Raw genomic sequence first — 19108 nt, 5'->3', positions numbered from 1 at the left:
ATACTCTGACTCTACAGAATACAGGTGGTACCATATCTAAGACAATCACCTGCAAGGTCCTGGACAGGCCAGGCCCACCTGCTGGGCCTCTGGAAGTGTCTGGACTCTCAGCAGAGAAATGCACCCTGTCATGGGCACCCCCTCCTGAGACTGGCGGTGCTGAGATCATGTACTACATTGTTGAGAAGTGTGAAACCAGTCGTGTTGCTTGGATCCTTGTGTACGGAGACATGATGGCAACTACTTGCAAAATAACCAAGCTGTTTAAAGGCAATGAATACCTGTTCAGGGTAAGGGCAGTGAACAAGTATGGGGAAGGCGAGACTTTGGAAAGTGAACCTATCAAAGCCATGGATCCCTTTACTATCCCATCTGCTCCAACGGATGTTGAGGTCACAAGTGCAACCAGCGACACTATGACTGTCTGTTGGAAGAGACCTGCCACTGACGGTGGCAGCCGCATCAGTGGTTACGTTATAGAGAAGAGGGAGAAGCAGGGTGTACGCTGGGTTCGTGTCAATAAGAAACCAGTCTATGACCTACGTGTTAAAGCCTCCTGCCTGCAAGAGGGATGTGAGTATGAATTCAGAGTTTTTGCTGAGAATGCTGGCGGGCTCAGTGAACCCAGTATCCCTTGTCCGCTCACTCTGGCAGAGGATCCAGCGTTTCTACCTTCCCCTCCTGCAAAACCCACCATAATTGATTCATCCAAGTCATCCATCACTCTGTCATGGAACAAGCCGCTGTTTGATGGTGGAGCACCAATCACTGGATATAAAGTTGAATTAAGGTTGTCAACAGTAGATGACTGGTCTGCTGGTGTCCATAACACAGATCAAACAGTGGTTACAGTTAATGGACTCAAATCAGGGAATGAATATGTGTTTATTGTCAGATCAATAAACAAGATTGGCATCAGCGATCCCAGTCCAGAAACAGATCCTGAAGTGGCCATGGATAGAGAGGAGGAGCCCAGGTTTGATGTTACCACCGAGATGAGGAAGACCCTGCTTGTTAAAGATGGAAGTTCCTTCACTTTGACTGTGCCTTTCACAGGCAGACCTGCTCCCAGTGTGACATGGGACAAAACAGATGTAGATCTGAGAGTCAGAGGATTGATTAACACCTGCAGATCCGTGACCTCTATCACAGTGGAAGGGGCAACACGGGATGACTCTGGCAAATACATAGTCAAACTGCAAAATGATGCCGGATCTGCCTCTTTGACGCTGAATGTTAGGGTTTTGGATTCACCTGGTCCGCCATCTCGTGTAGCAGTGAAAGATGTGACCAAGAACTCTGCCACTGTTTTCTGGGACATCCCTGAGAATGAGGGAGGAGCCCCTGTCAAGAACTACCTTGTGGATATACGGGACATCAGCAGGAAAGGGTGGACAAAACTCACTGACAAATGCCGCCGACTGTCCTACAAGGTGTCTGACCTGGAGGAGGGAGGAATCTACTTCTTCAGAGTCACTGCTGAGAACGAGTACGGGATCGGTGTTCCAGCTGAGACCAAGGAGGGAACGAAAATAACAGGTGTGTGAAGAATACACAAATAAGCATCTTAACATGCAAAAGAGATAAAATAAACTAATTATTCTGATGAGATTAGAAAAGCTTTTGGAGAAATACTAGATATATTTAGCACTTAAACTTCTTTTTGAACATTATTCTATTTCTTGAATTAAAAGGAATTCTGTTTTTGTCCATGTTAATTGTTTGTTTCTGTTCATTTCAGATACAACAGACTGGGAGACAAATCCAGGAGCTTAGCTTATCTCCTTCCCAGGGTTGAAGTAATCATCTCCTGATCTTCCTGTCAAGATCATCATCTAGTTCTCATCTCCATCAAGTGTTGTTCAGAAAAATCAGTTAGCAAATGCTCTGTGAATAAACACATTACCAGAAGCTGCGGTTTTATAGATATATACATATATTGTTTTTTTTAACATTTGTATACTGGTAGCCCTTATTAATGAATCACATTTTAATATAGAAGAAAAATGCAGTGATGCACTTTTGTTTGTAACAAATAACAAGAAAAAAATGATGCTGTTTGCTGCATATTTACAATAAAATGAACATGATTATAGCAGTTATTAGTGTTTTACTTTGGATTTCTTATAGGAAGTGATATACTGTTTACATTTGATAGGATTAAGACATTCCTAAAGAATACAAACAAGACAAGATTAATGGATCAATTAACATGAACCGAACAAAACATAAACTGGGTCTGAAAAAAGTATTTCGACAGATTTCATAATATGAGTCACCCTTTTAGTGGGAATGGTAGTTTTTGCATTTCATTCTCACTGAAGAAAATTATTTAAATAAAATAAAGTAAGGGTTTTAGCTGGGGTCTCTACCAAACAAAGCACCACAATGCTTAATTTATAAGCGTGTATTGTGCCACATTTTACCTTTATCAAAACGTTGAAGATAGATTAAGATATTGCACTTGGCAATATTGCAATTTCGGCTTACACAGTACTGAAGGACCTCCTGCCAAGGGCTTCATTTTATGTTGAAAAAGTGGTGGGGACATTTGGGCTAGGATTAAAAAAAACATTTTGAAATGGTATTCATCATTTAGATTTTAATCTGTAGATTTTTAATTTTTCAGATTTTTCATCATTTGGCAATTTTAGGCAATGCAAATCGACAAGCAGCACAGTACTGCAAGTCACTAACGTATACTGTCATAATATACTGTGTCGCAAATAGGATGAAATGATCTATGTTTGCAAAGCTTTGTCTATTTTAGATATTTTGCTAATCATAGCACCTATGTTGTAGGCTTTAGCTCAGCCAAAGTCTAAGTGTACTGTAATGGGTCATTCTACAGAAACATCCATTTTTAGAAGTGATAAATGTCTGAAAAATGACTTCCTTTTCTAACATTTAAAATCACACTATAACTCATTGACTCTATGAATACAAATAGATGAAAGCTTACTGATTTTTTAATTTTTTTAACTGGTGTTACCCATAAGGAAAGTAACACCAGTGACGGTAACACCAGTGACAATATCCATTAAAAATGCATTTTATAAAATGGCTGCTACAGGGCATCAAACTACATGTTGTCAATCATTTAAAACTAACTAAATCATGTAATTCAATCCATTTGTATTCTACTTTTTTTAAATACAATTCCCTACAAATAAAGTAGATCAAACCAGTGACGTCTACAAAAAGCTTTGTATGAAATCTTGAGATAAATGTGACTGAAAAGAGACAGTGGACGTAACCATGTAATTTCTTTCACATTTCTTCAGAAAATAGGTCAAAGGAAATAAGTTTGTCAAAATAATTGGCTTTTGTAACACCATTGGTCCGACTCCAGGGGACGACTACTTTCATTATATATTCTACAATTTGTATTTTGAATTTTTTTTTTATTTCTATCATATATTTGATAGTTATGTGTACATTATTGCATTTTAAATGGTAGAAAAACATGGTTGGCAACTCAAAATATGGCACTTTCTCTCTTTACATTACTGCGGGGACAAGGAGCGCTGTGGTGTTTTGAACGTTAAACAAATGATCAAAAACCAAATATTGCCAAATTGATGGCTTAAGAGGCAGTAATTGTTCAAATAACCTATTGTTTTATTGTTAGTAAACAATTAGTCTCAAGGTGTTTTTTTCTGTAAAGACAAGGGACAGAAAAGTGGACGTTTCCATAGAAACAGAAGCAGCCATTTTGAAACTGCAGGTGCTGATTTATTACTTAACATTTCTTTGGTGAAAGCTTATTTTTCCAACATTTTTAACAACTTTTGCTTTCATAAAGTGAAGCTGCCCGTTTTAAAAAAGCGGTGGGGACGCGACCCCAGTGTCCCTAAAGTACAGCGAGATGATAATAAAGTCGTAACTCCACCTTTCGTTAGCTCCCTCACCTGTTGCCTGTTAGCTGTTAGCTTGTACGTGACGTCATGCTAATCGTACGCAGCTAGGGAAAGAGACTCTGCCAGATACCGGAAGTAGGCGATGCGTAACCAAGTAGTTGTCTCGTAGTTCGGTGGGTCACTGTTTACAACACAAAAAAGTACATTAAAAGAGTCGAAAGTTTCAAGATGGGCACTACGGCAAGTCAACTTGGGAAGGATATGCTCTCGGAATACCAAGTAAGTCCTCAAAGTAAAGTCAAAAGCAAAGAAAAGCGGTTATTTATATCGTTTACCGAGTGGCTAAAGTTGACGCCTCGTAATAATAACAACCGAGGATAACGTAGTGGCTGTCTCGGGCTGACATTTAGTTAACTAAAGAAACCTATAAAAGTCATGTCATCCGAAGTACATTATAGTTCACTTGTGGTCTGTGTTGGTAGTGTTTCCTATTACGTTAAAGTAAACATCATGTTGATGGCAGCTGCGTTGGAGTACCCCTTGTCATCTGTAAGCTAATCTTGCTAATATGAATAATAGTCAAACTGAAAAAAGTATTGAAGTGTGTAAATAAAGTATTGTTTCAGGTTATTCTAATAATGGTCACTTTTATTTTTTTTAAAGGAGCTGACCTTCTTGACAAAACAGGAAATTCTTCTGTGAGTGATCATGACACATTATATGTTACCAGTGTTTTTAGATGTTGCAATCAATCTAGCACTGCGTATTGATCCATGATATCTTTGTTTCAGTGCTCACAAGAGATTCGCTGAGCTGCTCACGAGAGAAGAGAAAGACCTTCCTAATATCAGAGTACCGATGGAGAGGATCCTCACTCTGCCAGAGCTCAAGGTGAAAAGCTTTTTGATAGTAAATCAGAAGTATTTGTTATGTTACGTGGTCTGCCTAGTGGTTGTTCTCACTGTGTACGACTAGGAGTGTCCTGTGCCTTGTGCGTTCTTGAGGAAGCGCTCACAGTATCGATAAACCGCACTGACCCTTGCACTTGTTCCTGTCACAGTCCAACCCTTTCAGGAAAAGAATCTGCCATGTATTCTCAACGTCGGACCACAAAGATGGAAGCCTCACATTTGAAGACTTTCTGGACCTCTTGAGTGCCTTCAGCGACTCTGCTACTCTGGAAATCAAATCCCACTATGCATTCCGTATATTTGGTAAATAAGTTATTAAAGCTGGTTATTAATAATACATGGAAGGCTATCAAGCTGTGTTATAATCGTACTGGTGTTTTCAGACTTTGACGATGATGGAACTCTTGACTGCGGCGATCTGGAGAAGCTGGTGAACTGCCTGACTGGTGAGACGGATGAAACGAGACTAACAACCGAAGAAATGAGACAGCTCATCAACAACGTAAGTTCACTGCGGCGTCTCCTTTGAAAAAATATAGGAAGGAACAGTCAATGGTTATAAGATCTTGTGGTTGCACTGGTGTGTTAATGGGCTTAATAGGTTATTTCCTTTTGTTTTGTAGATTCTTGAAGAGTCAGACATTGACAAGGATGGAACCGTGAACCTCTCTGAGTTTCAGCACGTCATTTCGAGGTCGCCAGATTTCGTCAGGTGACTATAAATCTAATTACTGTTATCGCCAATATGTACTTTACTCATCGCAATTTAGTTAACTCTAACTGCTTGGGTTTTGTTTGGATTGCAGTTCTTTCAAGATTGTGCTGTGAAGACCTCTAGCAGGCCGTGGAAATGCATCATCCTTTATCTCTCATGTGGCGTTTAATTTTAATTTTGAAATATTTTAGATTTTTGCCTTAAATTATATATACCTGTGGATTTTACTGCCTTAACTGTTTTATGTATCGTTTGTTAAACACGAGACCTGTGATTTTTTTCTATACAGAAAATAAAAAAATATTTCCAAAAACTAATAATTATGAAGTTTCTTTTTTAAACAGATAAATGAGAACAACTTATATATATTGCAAAATATATTTAATTCAGTTGTATTTGTTGTGATCATTTACACTTCCTGGTATGGTGTCCAAGGTCCAGTGTTATGTCATAGTATTTTTAAGCTAATTCTTCCTTGACAACAGCAACAAAAGTGTTCCACGCCCCGCACACAACATCAACCACACTCAACTGCTGCTCCCTGAAGAACTCCACACGCTGGGGCTCATCTGAACTGGATAGAGACCGGTGTCCAAGTTGGCCGTAGTTACCTAAAATCGTAGCAAATGTGAAGTTCAACATTTACTAACATCATGCTCTAAGACTGCATATTAATATAACTGGTACTGGAAACATGCAACTAACAGCTAACACATTTTGACTGAAGTTAAACTCATTAAAAATCAGTTAAACTACAAATTCAGACTTACCCCAGCCCCAAGTGTAGAGGTCACCTGTGGCTGAAATGAGATATGAGATAAAGATGACCATGATGACCTTGCCAAGAAAATGTGCATACGTATACTGTACACCGATGTTTCATTTCAAAATGCCAGGAAAACATTTAGTCAGTCAAATGCATGCAATAGTACGTACTTCTTAAGTGAAGCTGCAGTAGGCTAAGCACCAAAAGTAAACAATGTGATTTGGAACACAACCCTATTGTCAAGTGAGGTTTCTTACTTGTTACTGCAGCGGTGTGACGGGAGCCACAGCTGACTGTCTTGATTTCACATGACGGAGTGATATCCAGCAGAGCGGGGAATGCCTGGATCGATATGAATACCTCTTCATGTTTCTCTCCGTCTTGCGGCTCCTCAGCGAGAGACGTGCAGGGATCTTGGCACCGTGCTCCTGTTCAGTGCAGTCAACGTTGCAGTTCATACTACTTCAACAACTAACAGTAATTCATTACTTTAAGCATGCATTGGGTTGTTCATCTATTAACAATATAAAGCATTTCTCAAGTAGTTTGTGAATTTGCCAAGATTTTGAGACACCCGACTATAGTTCACCCAGTCCAATGGAGATTGATGACATTTGGTTTATGGTGCTCAAAGTGCAAAAAATAAACTGGAAAACTTGACAGTGATGTCTCTTTTCAGAGACCTGATGGTAAGGTAATGGTGAACATTAGGCCTGTGGATTATGTTGCTAAGAGTTAATAACTTGGCAACCATCCTTTATAGATACTGTGAACATTTTTAAACGTTTTTAATGAAATGTATCTTTACTGTGATTCTCAAATATCTCATTTGTTAAAAAAAAAAAAAAGATCTACCTGCTTGTGGGCTGCGCTGCTGCTGCGGTGCTTTCCTCAGACCTCGTGATGGAAGTCCAAGCTGGCCGCTTTCATTCCAGCCCCACACATAAAGGTCACCCCCATCTGAAGAAAAGGTCATTTGGTGATTTTATTTCTCAAGTTAACGAGAAAACCCTTTTCACTGCCAACATCGTGTATGACACTTACCACTAATGCAGACAGAGTGCCAGCCTCCTGTAGCTACACAGCTCATGGGCATCCCCCACAGTGCCTCCACTGCCCTGGGCTCCTCCTCAGAGGAGAGGCCTCCGTGCCCCAACTGACCATGACTGTCGAATGTGCAAAGAAAATATTAAGATATTGCTCAGATTCCAAATAAGGGATAACATGTGTGAGTGTTAGGTCTACCTGCCCAGTCCCCAGGTGTACACAACTCCAGATTCACTGAGAAGGATGGCATGCTCTGCACTCAGTGCCAGACTCTTGGCTTTCAGGTGTGGAGATAAGGAGCGGTAGAAGGGAGGTTTTGTGGCTATGTAACCTCCAGGGACCAGAGGGAGATCCAAAGATGGTCCTGGAAAGTAGCAGGGAGTGTACTTTATTAGCCAAATCCTCACAACATACTTCTAGTAGCTGTCAAATGAGATAAAGGTTACACTACCAGGGCTCGCAGTTTTTATTTCCATGCTCCATGAAGGAGTCTTTTCTTCCTTCTGCACATGCCAGGATTCAATCCTGTCTGGGAAAGCGAGGGTCAGGTATGATTCACTGATGGAGGCGTCTTTACAGCCCCTGGTGTCTTTCACAGAAATACCACAGGACTCATTATTGGCTGCCAGGAAACCTGCCAGACACACACAGCTGTCACCTGACAGAGAGCAAAGTTATTATACGACTTAATACCTAAAATAACTTCATTTCATAGACATTTTATTATATTTCAAGTGATAAGGATGCACAGCTGCTCTCTGGTAGACCTACCATCCAAATGCAAGGATGCTCTCCCACTCCAACTTGCTCTGATTTGACACACAGCCTTCAAGCAGCACTCATCTCTGTCAGCATGAATAGCTACTAGCTCTGTCGGGCTAATCACTTTCACTTCCTTAGCAGCATCGCTACACTCTCCTTTAATTAATTTCTCATTGAGATATATCTGTCCAAACGCGTTGAAACCAAACCCAAACCACCGCATTTAAACACTTCGGTTCGGCTTCTCATAGAAACGCAGCTGAGCTGTGCAGCGCAGTTGTCCGCAAAGTTTCAACACGTAGCAACGTGCTGCACTGCGCATGCGCCCCAGTATTGCTGCACAAGTACTGGTTAAAACCTTTTTTTCTTTTTAATTATTGAATTTATTTAAAGAATACATGTACATCGACGGTATGAACAGCAACATATGTCAATACCAGGGGCTTGTATACAGTTTTGGATAAAAAAAAGTGAAAAATATAAAATCAAAAATCAAATTAGATATTCATGAAATTATAAATGTTCAAAATAAAGTTATCAGTTCAAGTGAAAGCTGAAAAAAGTCCAGTATTTGGTTTGGAGTGCATCCATTTCAACTCATACTTGTTAAATCAGCAGAAGCGACAAAATAGAGTATATAGAGATTTTATTTTTCTGCCCATGTGTTCAGATCTAAATTGGAAAATTACCAACCATACAATTAAGACACTCAGAATGTAGTGGAGTGATAATAATAGTGACGATAATAAAAACAAAAAGAGCACAATTATTCAAATTAAATGTTTGTGTTTTTGGTGTGTGGTCGTTTAGGGCAAAATATCGGAAGGAATACAGTAGTGTATAAAATGGAAAATAAAGACGATGTATTTTGGAGAATAATAATGACAGAAATAAAAAAAAAAAACAATTTCAATTAATCAGGGAATGACAATCTTTAGTAAAGAATGTATAGAGAGGCCTCCAGGTGGAACATACACTGGAGCTGTGTGGAGGTTCATGTACATACAGTATAATTAAGATAAATACAATCAGTGGAAAAGCAATATGAATAAACAATCAGAGCTCATTTGTCACAAAACTTTTCTGTGAGTTTTCATTTAATACCCTTCTTCAATAATTATTTTATTGCTCGTCACAGTTTTTGTTTGAGCATATCAGGATCCGCTCGTTTCCTGCTTGAGTGAAATGATGTCACTGGTCCCACATAATACTCAAAGCACTTAAACAATGCCAGGAGGCACATCCACATGATGCAGCTGTGTTTTCAGGGTTCAGTTCCCTTGCCGTTTTCCCTCCCTTCCCTGCTCTTAATTACGCCGTACTCCACAGCCGTGTCCAGACAGTTCTGAGCAACCTTAGAAACAGCTTCCGGCGTCCCCTCTCCTCCCTTTGCCAAGACGGACAGAATCTCAAGAGCTTCACTCTCCATGAGCGTCTCAGCCAGACTTTTCTCTGCTTGCATCATGTTCTGGACTATGACCACTCCACGATGACGCAGGTCGGATATTTCAGTGAGCAACAGCGCTTGTACAATCTCTAGCCAGTGGGTCGTCTAGGAAGGGAGGATAACAGGGAGTCATGTGAGCTAAAATAGAAAAATTAATCACTGTAGTGTGTGACAGAGCTGAGCTGATGGATGGGTGCTTACTGTTCCAGGGATGCGGGCGCAGAGCTCAGGCTGCTCAGCTGTCAGCATGGCCAGAGTTCCTGCAGCAGCTCTCCGCAGCCTCTCGTCCTCCTCTCCGCTGTAAAGCACGAGCAGCTTCAGGCGATCATTCCCTGTGGCCAGATACAGCTTCTGCACCTGAGGACACACCAAACACCCAGCTTTTTAACTTTCAACCTTTAAACATATTTGCACCATTTAAATCATTTATGAATATATGTCTTACCTCTGTGCTTAAAACCAAGTTACACATGCATTCTGTGGCAGAAGCTCGGACCAGCTCGTGCTCCTCAAACATGTAGCCTTCAATTTTTGGGACTGCCTTCTCCTTTATGATCTTTTGTCTGCGAAACAAAGTAAAAACAAGCAGTTACTCTAAACGCTGATACAAAACTGGGATGTCAGAATAAAAGATGCATGAGGAAACGAATTTGAGAGAAAGAAAAGACAGTCGAGTGTGAGGCTTTGACATTAAAATCCAGGACAAAATCCAACAAAAGAACAATAAAAAATTAATAAGACAGCACCATGACGTATGCCTTCCCACTGAAGGGATGCTGTCTCAGCTATGTAAAAAAATAGCATTAACACTGTGACACGATTAACACAGCTTTGGAAAATGTAATTTGATATACAGTACAGTGCATCTTGACTTGCAATTTGCTCATGACTCACTAAAGTCCTGAAAGCAGCTCTGGTAATATTATTTTCACAGCTTTTTTTATTTTTTATTTTAGAAAGCAAACTAGGACTTTTTCAGATCTTTGTGTGTCACACAAATATGTAACTACATTTATGAAATTATGTTACTTTCTTTAATGAAAGTAGATCTATTAATTAAAAAAAATGTAGAGCAAAAGAATTAAACTCTGGTCTGCTTTCTGCAAACAAGTTTAAATACTAAAATTCAATGTCCTGTCACATGTATTCTTAGAAAAGACTTCCCCCTAGTGGCCAACCTTAGTCTCTCACTGATGCCAGCCAGGTTGGTCAGAGCCATGAGTGCCTCAAAGTTCTGCAGCAAGGTGCATTCAAGACTCAGAAGACTGACGAGGGGGCGCACTGTCTCATAGATCTGCCAACAAAAGAAGTGAGCGACAAGGTTAGACAGGAGTAGATTAGTTTTATTTAGTTTTTTATTAAACTGAAGAGGCTTTTTACAATTGCAACTCTCACCCTTTCTCCTGGAAACGCAATCTCTGGGTTAGACGTGATGGTGATTTTTGCCAGGGCTTGAGCTGCTTTGATTTTACCCATGTCTGTGTTGTCAGATGCCAGGGGGATCAAAGCCTGAGGAGGAGAAAACATATATCATGTGGAGCTCCTGAAGCAAGGTTTTTACTTCAGTGTGCAGGCTAAACTCATGGTGCTCTACCTTTCCTCCACCCTGTGCCACCACCGTGCCTCTGTCTTCCTGTCGTTCCACCAAAGCCAAGAAAACCCTGTCGTGATAAATAGCATTAAGAGAAAATCTACAAAGAGAGAGAACAGTGAGTGAAAAAGACTTATTGCCAATTTCCTACCTGGCGATACACTCCCTACAAGCCTCTGTGAGGGCAGGACTCTCCTGTTTGACCATACACACCAACGCAGACACCACACCAGCCTCCAGCAGCTTCACCAGTCTTTTCTCTACATAGGAAGGTGCATCCTGTCACATGAAAAGACAGACAGGTTCATGTAAAACAGCAAAGTAGTAGAGATAGTGTGCAATATCAAAAGAAATATTGTGCATGAAAAAAGGAGCTGTTCAATGGCACCTTGGGGTGCTCCTCTGGCACGTGTTGTTTTGCATACTTGGCCAGCTCCACCATCTGAGGGTCTGGTTTCTCCACTTCGTAGCTGTTGGTGCAGTTCACTAATGTGGAGCCCACAGCAAACAGCACTGTCTTATCCTCAGACTGCAGGAACACAAATTGAAATAAAACAAGGTTGTTAAAGCCATCCATCAATATTATAAAAGCGTTTGTGTGCATTTTCATGGTGGTGGTTTCAAATAGATATCACAATAACCACTAAGTATAAAAAAACTACAATCATCAATCAAACCTTTGCTAGTTCACACATGGCCAGGAGAGCGTTCTTGTCTTGCACTAAGTCCTCCTTCACATCAGCATCGAAGGTGAGGTAGGCGAGTCCTTCCACAGACCACCGGCGGGACGTTGGGGGCAGAGACTCATTACACAGCCACCTGAAAGAGGCAAAGATACAGCTCATTTCAAATCTGATAAACCATTCCTTATCGTTTGTTTTTAAATCAGGTTTAATCAGGCTTGGTACATTTCTCTAAATCTATACCCAGGTTCAAGAATCAACACAGGCATACATACTTCCTACACTGCTTGGCGAGCTTTAGCGTGGATCCCTCTGCAAACTGCTTCATGCTGAAATCCGTCCCTCCTGCTGATCCAAGCTTGCACAAACCCTGTGTAATAACCACCAGAAACCGTTGTTGACTTATCTATATTTAGAAATGTTCTTTTGCCCAACTGTCAAAAATAAATAAATTGGCTTTTGCTGCAGTACATACCACCAAGGCTCTCACACGTATCCTGTCATTCTCGCTCTTCTTGTAGAGGTCTTTCAGGAGTGCCACGCCGTTGGCTGTGATGAAGGACGCTCTCTTGGCCTTGCCTGCAGCATGGATGAGAGCCTCCACCGCAACCTGCTGGTGTATTACATCTTTGGACGCACACAAGGAGATCACTGCATCGATCATCCCTGACATTTCCAGAGTTCTGTTTCCCACGTCACTCGGTCCTTGGAGGAGCACTGATACTGTTTGGATGGCTCGCAGCTTGGCGTCCAGGCCAGATCGACTAAAGTGTGCCCTTTACAGAAAAACATTAGTTTGAAAAGTTAGTGAAAGAATACTACTTTTTGACTTCCGGCTTCTAATAATGTAGTAGAGAGTAGCTTTTTTAGTCAACTCACTGCACGTATTCTTCACACAGTTTGTTAAAGTTCTCCCTCTCTTTGTCGCTCTTCAGGTCATCGTAGAGTTTGCTAAGCAAGACAGAGCAGCTCATGTGGGAGTTGTCTGTAAGAGGTGGTCCCTCTGAGAGCTCAGCGACCGTCCCCGCCACTTCCAGGATTTTCTTCAGTCCTGTGGGAAGACAGGCGGTTTAATTAATCTGTCTGCAGCAGTGTCAGATAAAACTGGTGACAGAATGTCTGAACTGGGCTTGGAATAGCTGATAATAGGACTACAATGGAGAAGCCATGGTAGTACAATTGTACTTACAAAACTGAAACAGGGATGTTCAGAGGAAAGCTGATGTCTATTTTATATCCATCATAGCATAAAAATCATGTGCAGGTGTGTTTCATACCCTGGTCAATCACCCATAACGTGAGGGAGTTATCTGGGTTTTTCAAAGACTTGCGGGGAACTTGCTTCACAAGGAGGTTGATGGCGCCGTCTCTGCCCACCCCCGACACATTAGAGGCTGGCATCATTTCCAAGAGGTGTCGCAACATCGAACGCAACTCCTTGGAGGGTTCTGTGTGAAATTCATACATTCAGTTACTGTAGAAACAACGGGACAGAAAGCTGATACACACAGAAAAAGGATATGTTATTGATCGACTTTCATGTGGAGCCAACTCCAATATAAACATGATCAGAGGCCAAGCTCACCAGGAAGTATGGCTTCATCTTTCCCTCTGATCTCTCTCTTCATACCCTCTGTCAGAGCCTCAAACATCACCTGCAGCAGGTGGCAGGCAGCCAGAGACACAGTGGAGGCTCCTGCTCCCATTACTGCACACAGCTGCTCCATTCCCAGCTCATTCACTATAGCCATAGTCTGGGAGTAAAAAGCAGTGTTAAGTGTTACTAGAAAGAATATTCAGTGTCCTGACAGGCATGGATATAAATAAATACTCTACAGCGGACTGAACAATGTGTGGAAACAGAAATGCAGAGAAATTTCACTTTCTGTTTTATCTATGTTTTCCAGGAAAGAAAATACAAATTTGCATTCTTGTTAAAAAAAGAATAACTTACTCTGGACTGATGCCCAGTGCACAACCCAACCAGGGTCCTCAGAGCAGAAAGGACAACATCCTCCTGCTTCGACAGAAGAAGTCTCTGAATCAGCTTCACTCCATCGTTACGGAAGATCTGCTCAGCTCCTGCATCTTCTCGAGATAATACCACTAGATTCTGAGCAGCCTGGAATTGAATAAATGACAACATTATTGTACAGACAGATCAAGATACATTAACACGTTAAGAGTGAAAAAACAGCAGTCTGTTATGATCCTGCCTCTTGAGCCACCCTTACCTTTTGTCGATCAGAGTCATTTGCAGATCCATCTAAGAGGAGGGAGAACATTTGCTGCACACGAGCATCTGTGGAGTTTTGCTGCACTGACTACAGAGTGAAGAGAGAAAACGCTAATGAGGGAACTGTTTCGAAATACATAACAAACCTCCATGACCTTCATCCATTATTAAAGAAAAGACATCACCTTCTGCTGGATGTGTGCTCCCAGCTGTCTGAGCAGATCCTGGAAGGCTTTGTTTTTAGGTTCCAGCTGGGCACACCTCTGCGCATCCAGAAAGGCCTGGTCAAGCCGACCGAGTTTCTGGAAAGCCTGAGCTCTTCGGAACCTGGCTTTTACGTCACCTGGGTCTGTATCAAGAGCTGAAGAGTGACAGACACGAGACGTTAAACTGCACATACAACCATTAATCTTACTCCAGTTATAGTGACAGTTCATGCAGCAGCACAGCAGTAGTGATGCATGATATATATCGGATTTAGCAGCCTGATATAGGGAATTATATATCATCAGCTATTTATTGGTTTTAGTGAAATTCTAGCCAGTAAATAGAGCAGGTAATACGAAGCAAAATTGCTTTCATCGGTTTAACAAGCACAGCATCTACACAAAGCGACGTTGCGTTTCACCAATCCTTCTTCTACAGTGACAAGATGAAGAGGGACAATGAGAAGAAGAAAAAGCGCAGCACGTTGTTTTCATGCTCACAATGCCAAACTGCTGCACCTAGGTAGAACCACACATGGTAGACTTGAGAGCCAAACATGTCATTGCCAGTGTGACTGGCCATACGAGCCTTTCTTACCCTCAGGTGTGCAGAAACTACAGATTATTAACTTATTTTTAAAATACAAAAATGTGAAAATTATCGTTTATCTTTTCGGTATCAGCCATGACTACATAATAGTTTAACTTTTTCTCTTTAGTGTGAACTATACCAACTTAGAACAGCCGTAAATAGTTTCTTCCAATCTTCTTCTTCCATTGTGTATTTATCATGAAAATTCAGCATTTCTTTTCAATAGCTTCTATGTCATGTGACCCAGTGACTCCATGCCAAATTGTGTTACTAAGTGGGACAAATAAGACACATCTTCTATTTTATATTACACATATTTTTATCACTACACAGGCCTCACAGGACAGACCAACATAGCAACGTGATTGTAGCAACATGTTTTTACAGTTTTGAGAAGCACAATATGGATATGTTTGTTTATTGAAAAGCAGAAGAAATACAACAAAAATGTTAAATATTCATATAAAATAGAAGAAGCAGTAATCAAAACTTTTTGTCCCATTTAGTAATACAATTTGGAATTGGTTTGGAGTCTCTGGGTCACATGACATGGAAGCTATTGAAAAGAAATGCTGAATTTTCATTATAAATATTCATATAAAATAGAAGAAGCAGTAAAAATCCATTAAAAAGAGGTGTGTCCTATGTGGCCTGTATAGTGATACAATTTGGCATTGGTTTGGAGTCACTGGGTCACATGACATGGAAGCTATTGTATAAAGAGAACTGCTGAAGTTTCATAATTAATATTGGGGGTCCGCAACCTAAAACTAACTTTACCGCGGGATGTAAAAGTAGGCTTGGGTATTAAGGTGTTGTGTCCCTTAATTTAAACCACGTCTATGTGTACTCAGTGATCCATGAACTCTACAACATCCCCTATGACCGATCCCACCTTTGGATGCATCAGCCTCTGCCTTGTTGTACTCCTCCAGCTTCAGGTAGCACGCTGCGCGGTTGCGGTACAAAACAGCACTTTCCGTCTGTCTGTCACTCAGCTTTAATGCTTTGGTGTAACAGCAGAGAGCGCCCTGCATGTCTCCTGCCTTGAAAAGGGTGTTTCCCTCCTCCTTCAGGGCTGCAGGGTCCTGGGTTGAAGAGGAAAAAGTAGGCAACAAGGGCTCAGGATGACAGGAATGAAATCTGCTAAGCTAAAAAGAAATGCTATGTAGCTAACTGCCGCTGCCTTACCTTGTCTTTTCCATTAGCGCTCATCTTCAAGATGCTACGAGCAACACAGCGTTACTAAATGTGGGGAAATATGTAGTTTAATTTAACTCTGCTTGGTCACAAACACCGCTAACTTCAGCTAAACATGTTACATCTTGCTCTGCTTCCGGGTGTCAGGAGCACGTTGATGACGTTTCGGTGCCAGCCCCGCCCCCTCTCCTCACGCTCCATGACCATAAAAGGAAGAGAGGCACCGGAGCGTCTCTCTCCCATCTCTGCTTTATTTGGTTATATTTTCATCCTGTGGCTTTTCCTCAGTGCTCACAGGCACAGAGGGTTTTATCAAGCTGCTGGTATAATAACATGACAGGTTCATAAAGGCAGCAGTTCAGGCTGTAGATGCATTCAGCTGTGGGAAGTGTTTAATGCTGAGATGATGGTAAAACCTCAGGAATGTGTGTTTTTGGTACCATTTTCTAGTAAGCCATCAGTTGTGAGGGTGTGTGTCCAAATCCATTTATTAGCAACCTATTTAAAGCTGCTGTTGCTGATATATATTTTTTTTATTAAAATAAGTGTTAAATAGCTCTATATTGCATTAATCACTGTTATCACTGGTAGATAATTTGGTTATTAACCCATGTCGCTCCTCGCCCTGGGTTAGGGTTAGGGTGGGGATTGCTAACTGTTTACAGCTGCTTTAACATTTACAATTGCTGACTTGATGGATAAGAAAGTGATTTGTTAATGAATTATTGTAATTTATAGCTGCATACATTGATGGATGAGAAACTCATGAGCATCTATTGATTGATACCAATTTTTATATCTGCGCTGTTACCAAACAAAAGAATAAACAAAGGTTTTTTTAACAACCTGGCAACCCAACAGTTTTTCTTATAACAGATCTACAAAGTATTATGAAATTATTTACTAACTTTTAATAAAACTCTTAAAGGATTTACACATACATTAATTGCTAACCTAGGAGGACCAGTGCAGCACTTCTTAGGATATGTTAAACAGTAAAGTAACTCGCTACAACTGTCTGAGTAAAAAAGCACAATAGCACAGTAAGATATTCAGTCGCTCCAATAAAGTGCCAGTACATCAAAAGTATGCATATGTACACTTCAGTAGGTTTATAGGGGGATATATAATTTTTTTTAATATATGGTGACAAATAGAGAAATATGTCACTTTTTCGAGCAGAAGCATAAATGACCCATTGCACTCTGAGTCTTTTACGAGTGAGTTTTAGAAGTGCATTCACAACAGTGTCTCCTTTCAGGTCACAACTAAAGAAGGAAGTGTCCTGGTGTGGTTTTTCCTGTATTGGTCACCTGGGAACTCTCGTTTACCGGGACGGCCGAGCACCATTGTGTTGTTTCCTCTGTTGCCATGGAGACAAGGTGGTTCCCTTTGGGCATTGCATTCAGGTACCCCTGTTAAGACTCTCATATTACCATGGCAGCTTTGTGACTTTAGAAGAATATCCAGCAAAGATAGTGTATATTTCCTCAGGGGTGGGCCTGCTGTGAGGGCTCGTACATACCGGATCCACAGGAGATCCATGAGACTCAGCGGCAGCAACAGGGACCAACGGGTAGAAGAGCCCCAGTCCTAAAATCAAAACCAGCTGAGCAAACATTTGTTCCTTATCACGACTTTGTTGCGTAAGAGATTATGCTTTCCGAGCAGAACTCTGTCATTACTGGCGTACTTTCTGGTCGCATTAAGCCTGAAATAACCCATTTCGAATAGTTTTGCTGATTCACTGAAAGGTTATCAGTCTCTTGTGACTGGAGCAAAACCAAAACAACACCATCTGCCCCTGTCATGTCCCACACAATCTGCTAATTAATTATTGAAGTGTCAGCCTAGTTCCTGTTTCCATAAACACACAAGAGTTCCCGACTGGGCTATTAAAAGAACACACAACTATGGGACTCACCTGCAAGGCATCATCGGGCCTACCTGTTTCTCACTGGGCTTCTCAGGTGTCGTTTACCTGAACAATGGTGTTCAATTCTCTGCAGCAGTAACGCTGGTTTTCAGCTTTGCTGTTGTAGCGATAGAATACACAGCACTGCTTAAGCCCCTTTGTCGAAGGCAAATGGCTCAGGGAGCCAGTTCATGAGTCACAGTAGTCCCTCTACAATGGTATTATAAAAGTTAATGGTGACATAACTTTATGTCTCACAAATTTTAAAGCTCTGTGTCTCTCATACCAAAACAGTCAGAATGTAAAAATAAGTGGTGCCCCAAGCCCCAGCCAGATATAACTAACCTCCATCATGGTTCAAACAAGTTATTATCCTGCTCTAATTGGACAACTAGACATATTCAGTATCATCCATGGGATTGCACAAATCATTATCCAAATTTGCCATAAATTAGAGGAAATGTTTTTACTCAAAAGCTGCTACTGCAACTGCCTGCTGAGAGCACAAGGGGTGGGATGTTTTCTATTATTTTTTGGATGCTTCATTCCCACACACTCCAAACACAAAAACATTCATAGGAAAGCTGATTAAACCTGATATTAGGGTCGCTAATTAACATGCATATAAGCAGCATATTGACCCTCTTTATTAGTCATTTTCATTTAATTTATTAATTCCTTATTCTGCATAACCATATTCTTCAACCAGGCCATTAACTAAATGAGTTAATAACCCCCTAATCAATGCGTATTGAAAGTAAGTAAAGAACTTATTGTACATTAATTACAATGTTCAATCTCTTAGCTCACTGTGGTAATAGCCACTAATAAGAGTCATACTCCCTTCAAAATGACATCGTAAAATCATGCGCTGCAGGACTCCGATATCCACTTATTTATTGCATAAAGTAGTGACGTTTCAAGCGATACTGCTCTTCATCAGACACTAGTCATTACCAGACATTAGCCTGGTGTATAGCAGTATTGCTTGAGACATCTATACTGTAGTGCATTAAACAAGTGGATATTGGAGCCATGCAGTGTGTGTGTGTTTTTGTCTACATTTGTAGTACACCATGTAAAGCCCTTACTGAGTAATTAATGTACAACATCTTAATAAGGAGCTCACTGAGGGAAAACTCTTAGATAATGGTCTAGTAGTTGTAGAACATGGTCA

General features: G+C 40.9%; 3 protein-coding genes across 3 annotated transcripts; 1 reads left to right on the top strand and 2 right to left on the bottom strand.

The window, feature by feature from the left end:
* The first annotated feature begins 4005 nt into the window (after positions 1 to 4005).
* On the top strand, positions 4006 to 5806 carry LOC141001099 (calcium and integrin-binding protein 1-like). Its single transcript, XM_073472063.1, has 7 exons — positions 4006 to 4139; positions 4524 to 4558; positions 4652 to 4751; positions 4921 to 5074; positions 5155 to 5273; positions 5395 to 5483; positions 5578 to 5806. The coding sequence occupies exons 1-7, from the start codon at positions 4089 to 4091 to the stop codon at positions 5597 to 5599; spliced, it is 570 nt and encodes a 189-aa protein (XP_073328164.1). The 5' UTR covers positions 4006 to 4088; the 3' UTR covers positions 5600 to 5806.
* Positions 5807 to 5856: 50 nt separating this feature from the next.
* Positions 5857 to 8355, bottom strand: LOC141001393 (RCC1 domain-containing protein 1-like). Its single transcript, XM_073472459.1, has 8 exons — positions 8071 to 8355; positions 7751 to 7957; positions 7498 to 7663; positions 7297 to 7418; positions 7108 to 7212; positions 6510 to 6680; positions 6257 to 6286; positions 5857 to 6097 (listed from the first exon to the last, which is right to left on the bottom strand). The coding sequence occupies exons 1-8, from the start codon at positions 8282 to 8284 to the stop codon at positions 5946 to 5948; spliced, it is 1167 nt and encodes a 388-aa protein (XP_073328560.1). The 5' UTR covers positions 8285 to 8355; the 3' UTR covers positions 5857 to 5945.
* A 335-nt stretch (positions 8356 to 8690) lies between these two features.
* Positions 8691 to 16160, bottom strand: unc45a (unc-45 myosin chaperone A). Its single transcript, XM_073472613.1, has 19 exons — positions 16008 to 16160; positions 15712 to 15904; positions 14204 to 14379; positions 14017 to 14106; positions 13737 to 13904; positions 13368 to 13536; positions 13060 to 13230; positions 12662 to 12833; positions 12258 to 12558; positions 12058 to 12152; positions 11777 to 11918; positions 11488 to 11628; positions 11251 to 11378; positions 11103 to 11169; positions 10904 to 11017; positions 10687 to 10802; positions 9954 to 10071; positions 9710 to 9865; positions 8691 to 9613 (listed from the first exon to the last, which is right to left on the bottom strand). The coding sequence occupies exons 1-19, from the start codon at positions 16029 to 16031 to the stop codon at positions 9326 to 9328; spliced, it is 2829 nt and encodes a 942-aa protein (XP_073328714.1). The 5' UTR covers positions 16032 to 16160; the 3' UTR covers positions 8691 to 9325.
* Positions 16161 to 19108: the final 2948 nt, after the last annotated feature.

This window comes from Pagrus major, chromosome 8 (assembly GCF_040436345.1).
Source record: "Pagrus major chromosome 8, Pma_NU_1.0".
Classification (NCBI taxonomy): domain Eukaryota; kingdom Metazoa; phylum Chordata; class Actinopteri; order Spariformes; family Sparidae; genus Pagrus; species Pagrus major.
This window is presented reverse-complemented; position numbering and strand designations above follow the sequence as displayed.

Excerpts from the sequence above, each read along its gene's own strand:
- unc45a (XM_073472613.1), bottom strand. The coding sequence starts at position 16,031 with ATGAGCGCTAATGGAAAAGACAAG. Across the intron at positions 11,919-12,057 it reads CTCGCCAAGCAGTGTAGGAA|GTGGCTGTGTAATGAGTCTC; the intron begins GTATGTATGCCT and ends TGCCTCTTTCAG. Across the intron at positions 11,629-11,776 it reads CCATGTGTGAACTAGCAAAG|TCTGAGGATAAGACAGTGCT; the intron begins GTTTGATTGATG and ends GTGTTCCTGCAG.
- LOC141001393 (XM_073472459.1), bottom strand. The coding sequence starts at position 8,284 with ATGCGGTGGTTTGGGTTTGGTTTCAACGCGTTTGGACAGATATATCTC. Across the intron at positions 7,664-7,750 it reads AATAAAAACTGCGAGCCCTG|GACCATCTTTGGATCTCCCT; the intron begins GTAGTGTAACCT and ends GCTACTTTCCAG. Across the intron at positions 7,213-7,296 it reads GCACTCTGTCTGCATTAGTG|ATGGGGGTGACCTTTATGTG; the intron begins GTAAGTGTCATA and ends CCTTTTCTTCAG.
- LOC141001099 (XM_073472063.1), top strand. The coding sequence starts at position 4,089 with ATGGGCACTACGGCAAGTCAACTTGGGAAGGATATGCTCTCGGAATAC. Across the intron at positions 5,075-5,154 it reads CTATGCATTCCGTATATTTG|ACTTTGACGATGATGGAACT; the intron begins GTAAATAAGTTA and ends TGGTGTTTTCAG. Across the intron at positions 5,484-5,577 it reads AGGTCGCCAGATTTCGTCAG|TTCTTTCAAGATTGTGCTGT; the intron begins GTGACTATAAAT and ends TTTGGATTGCAG.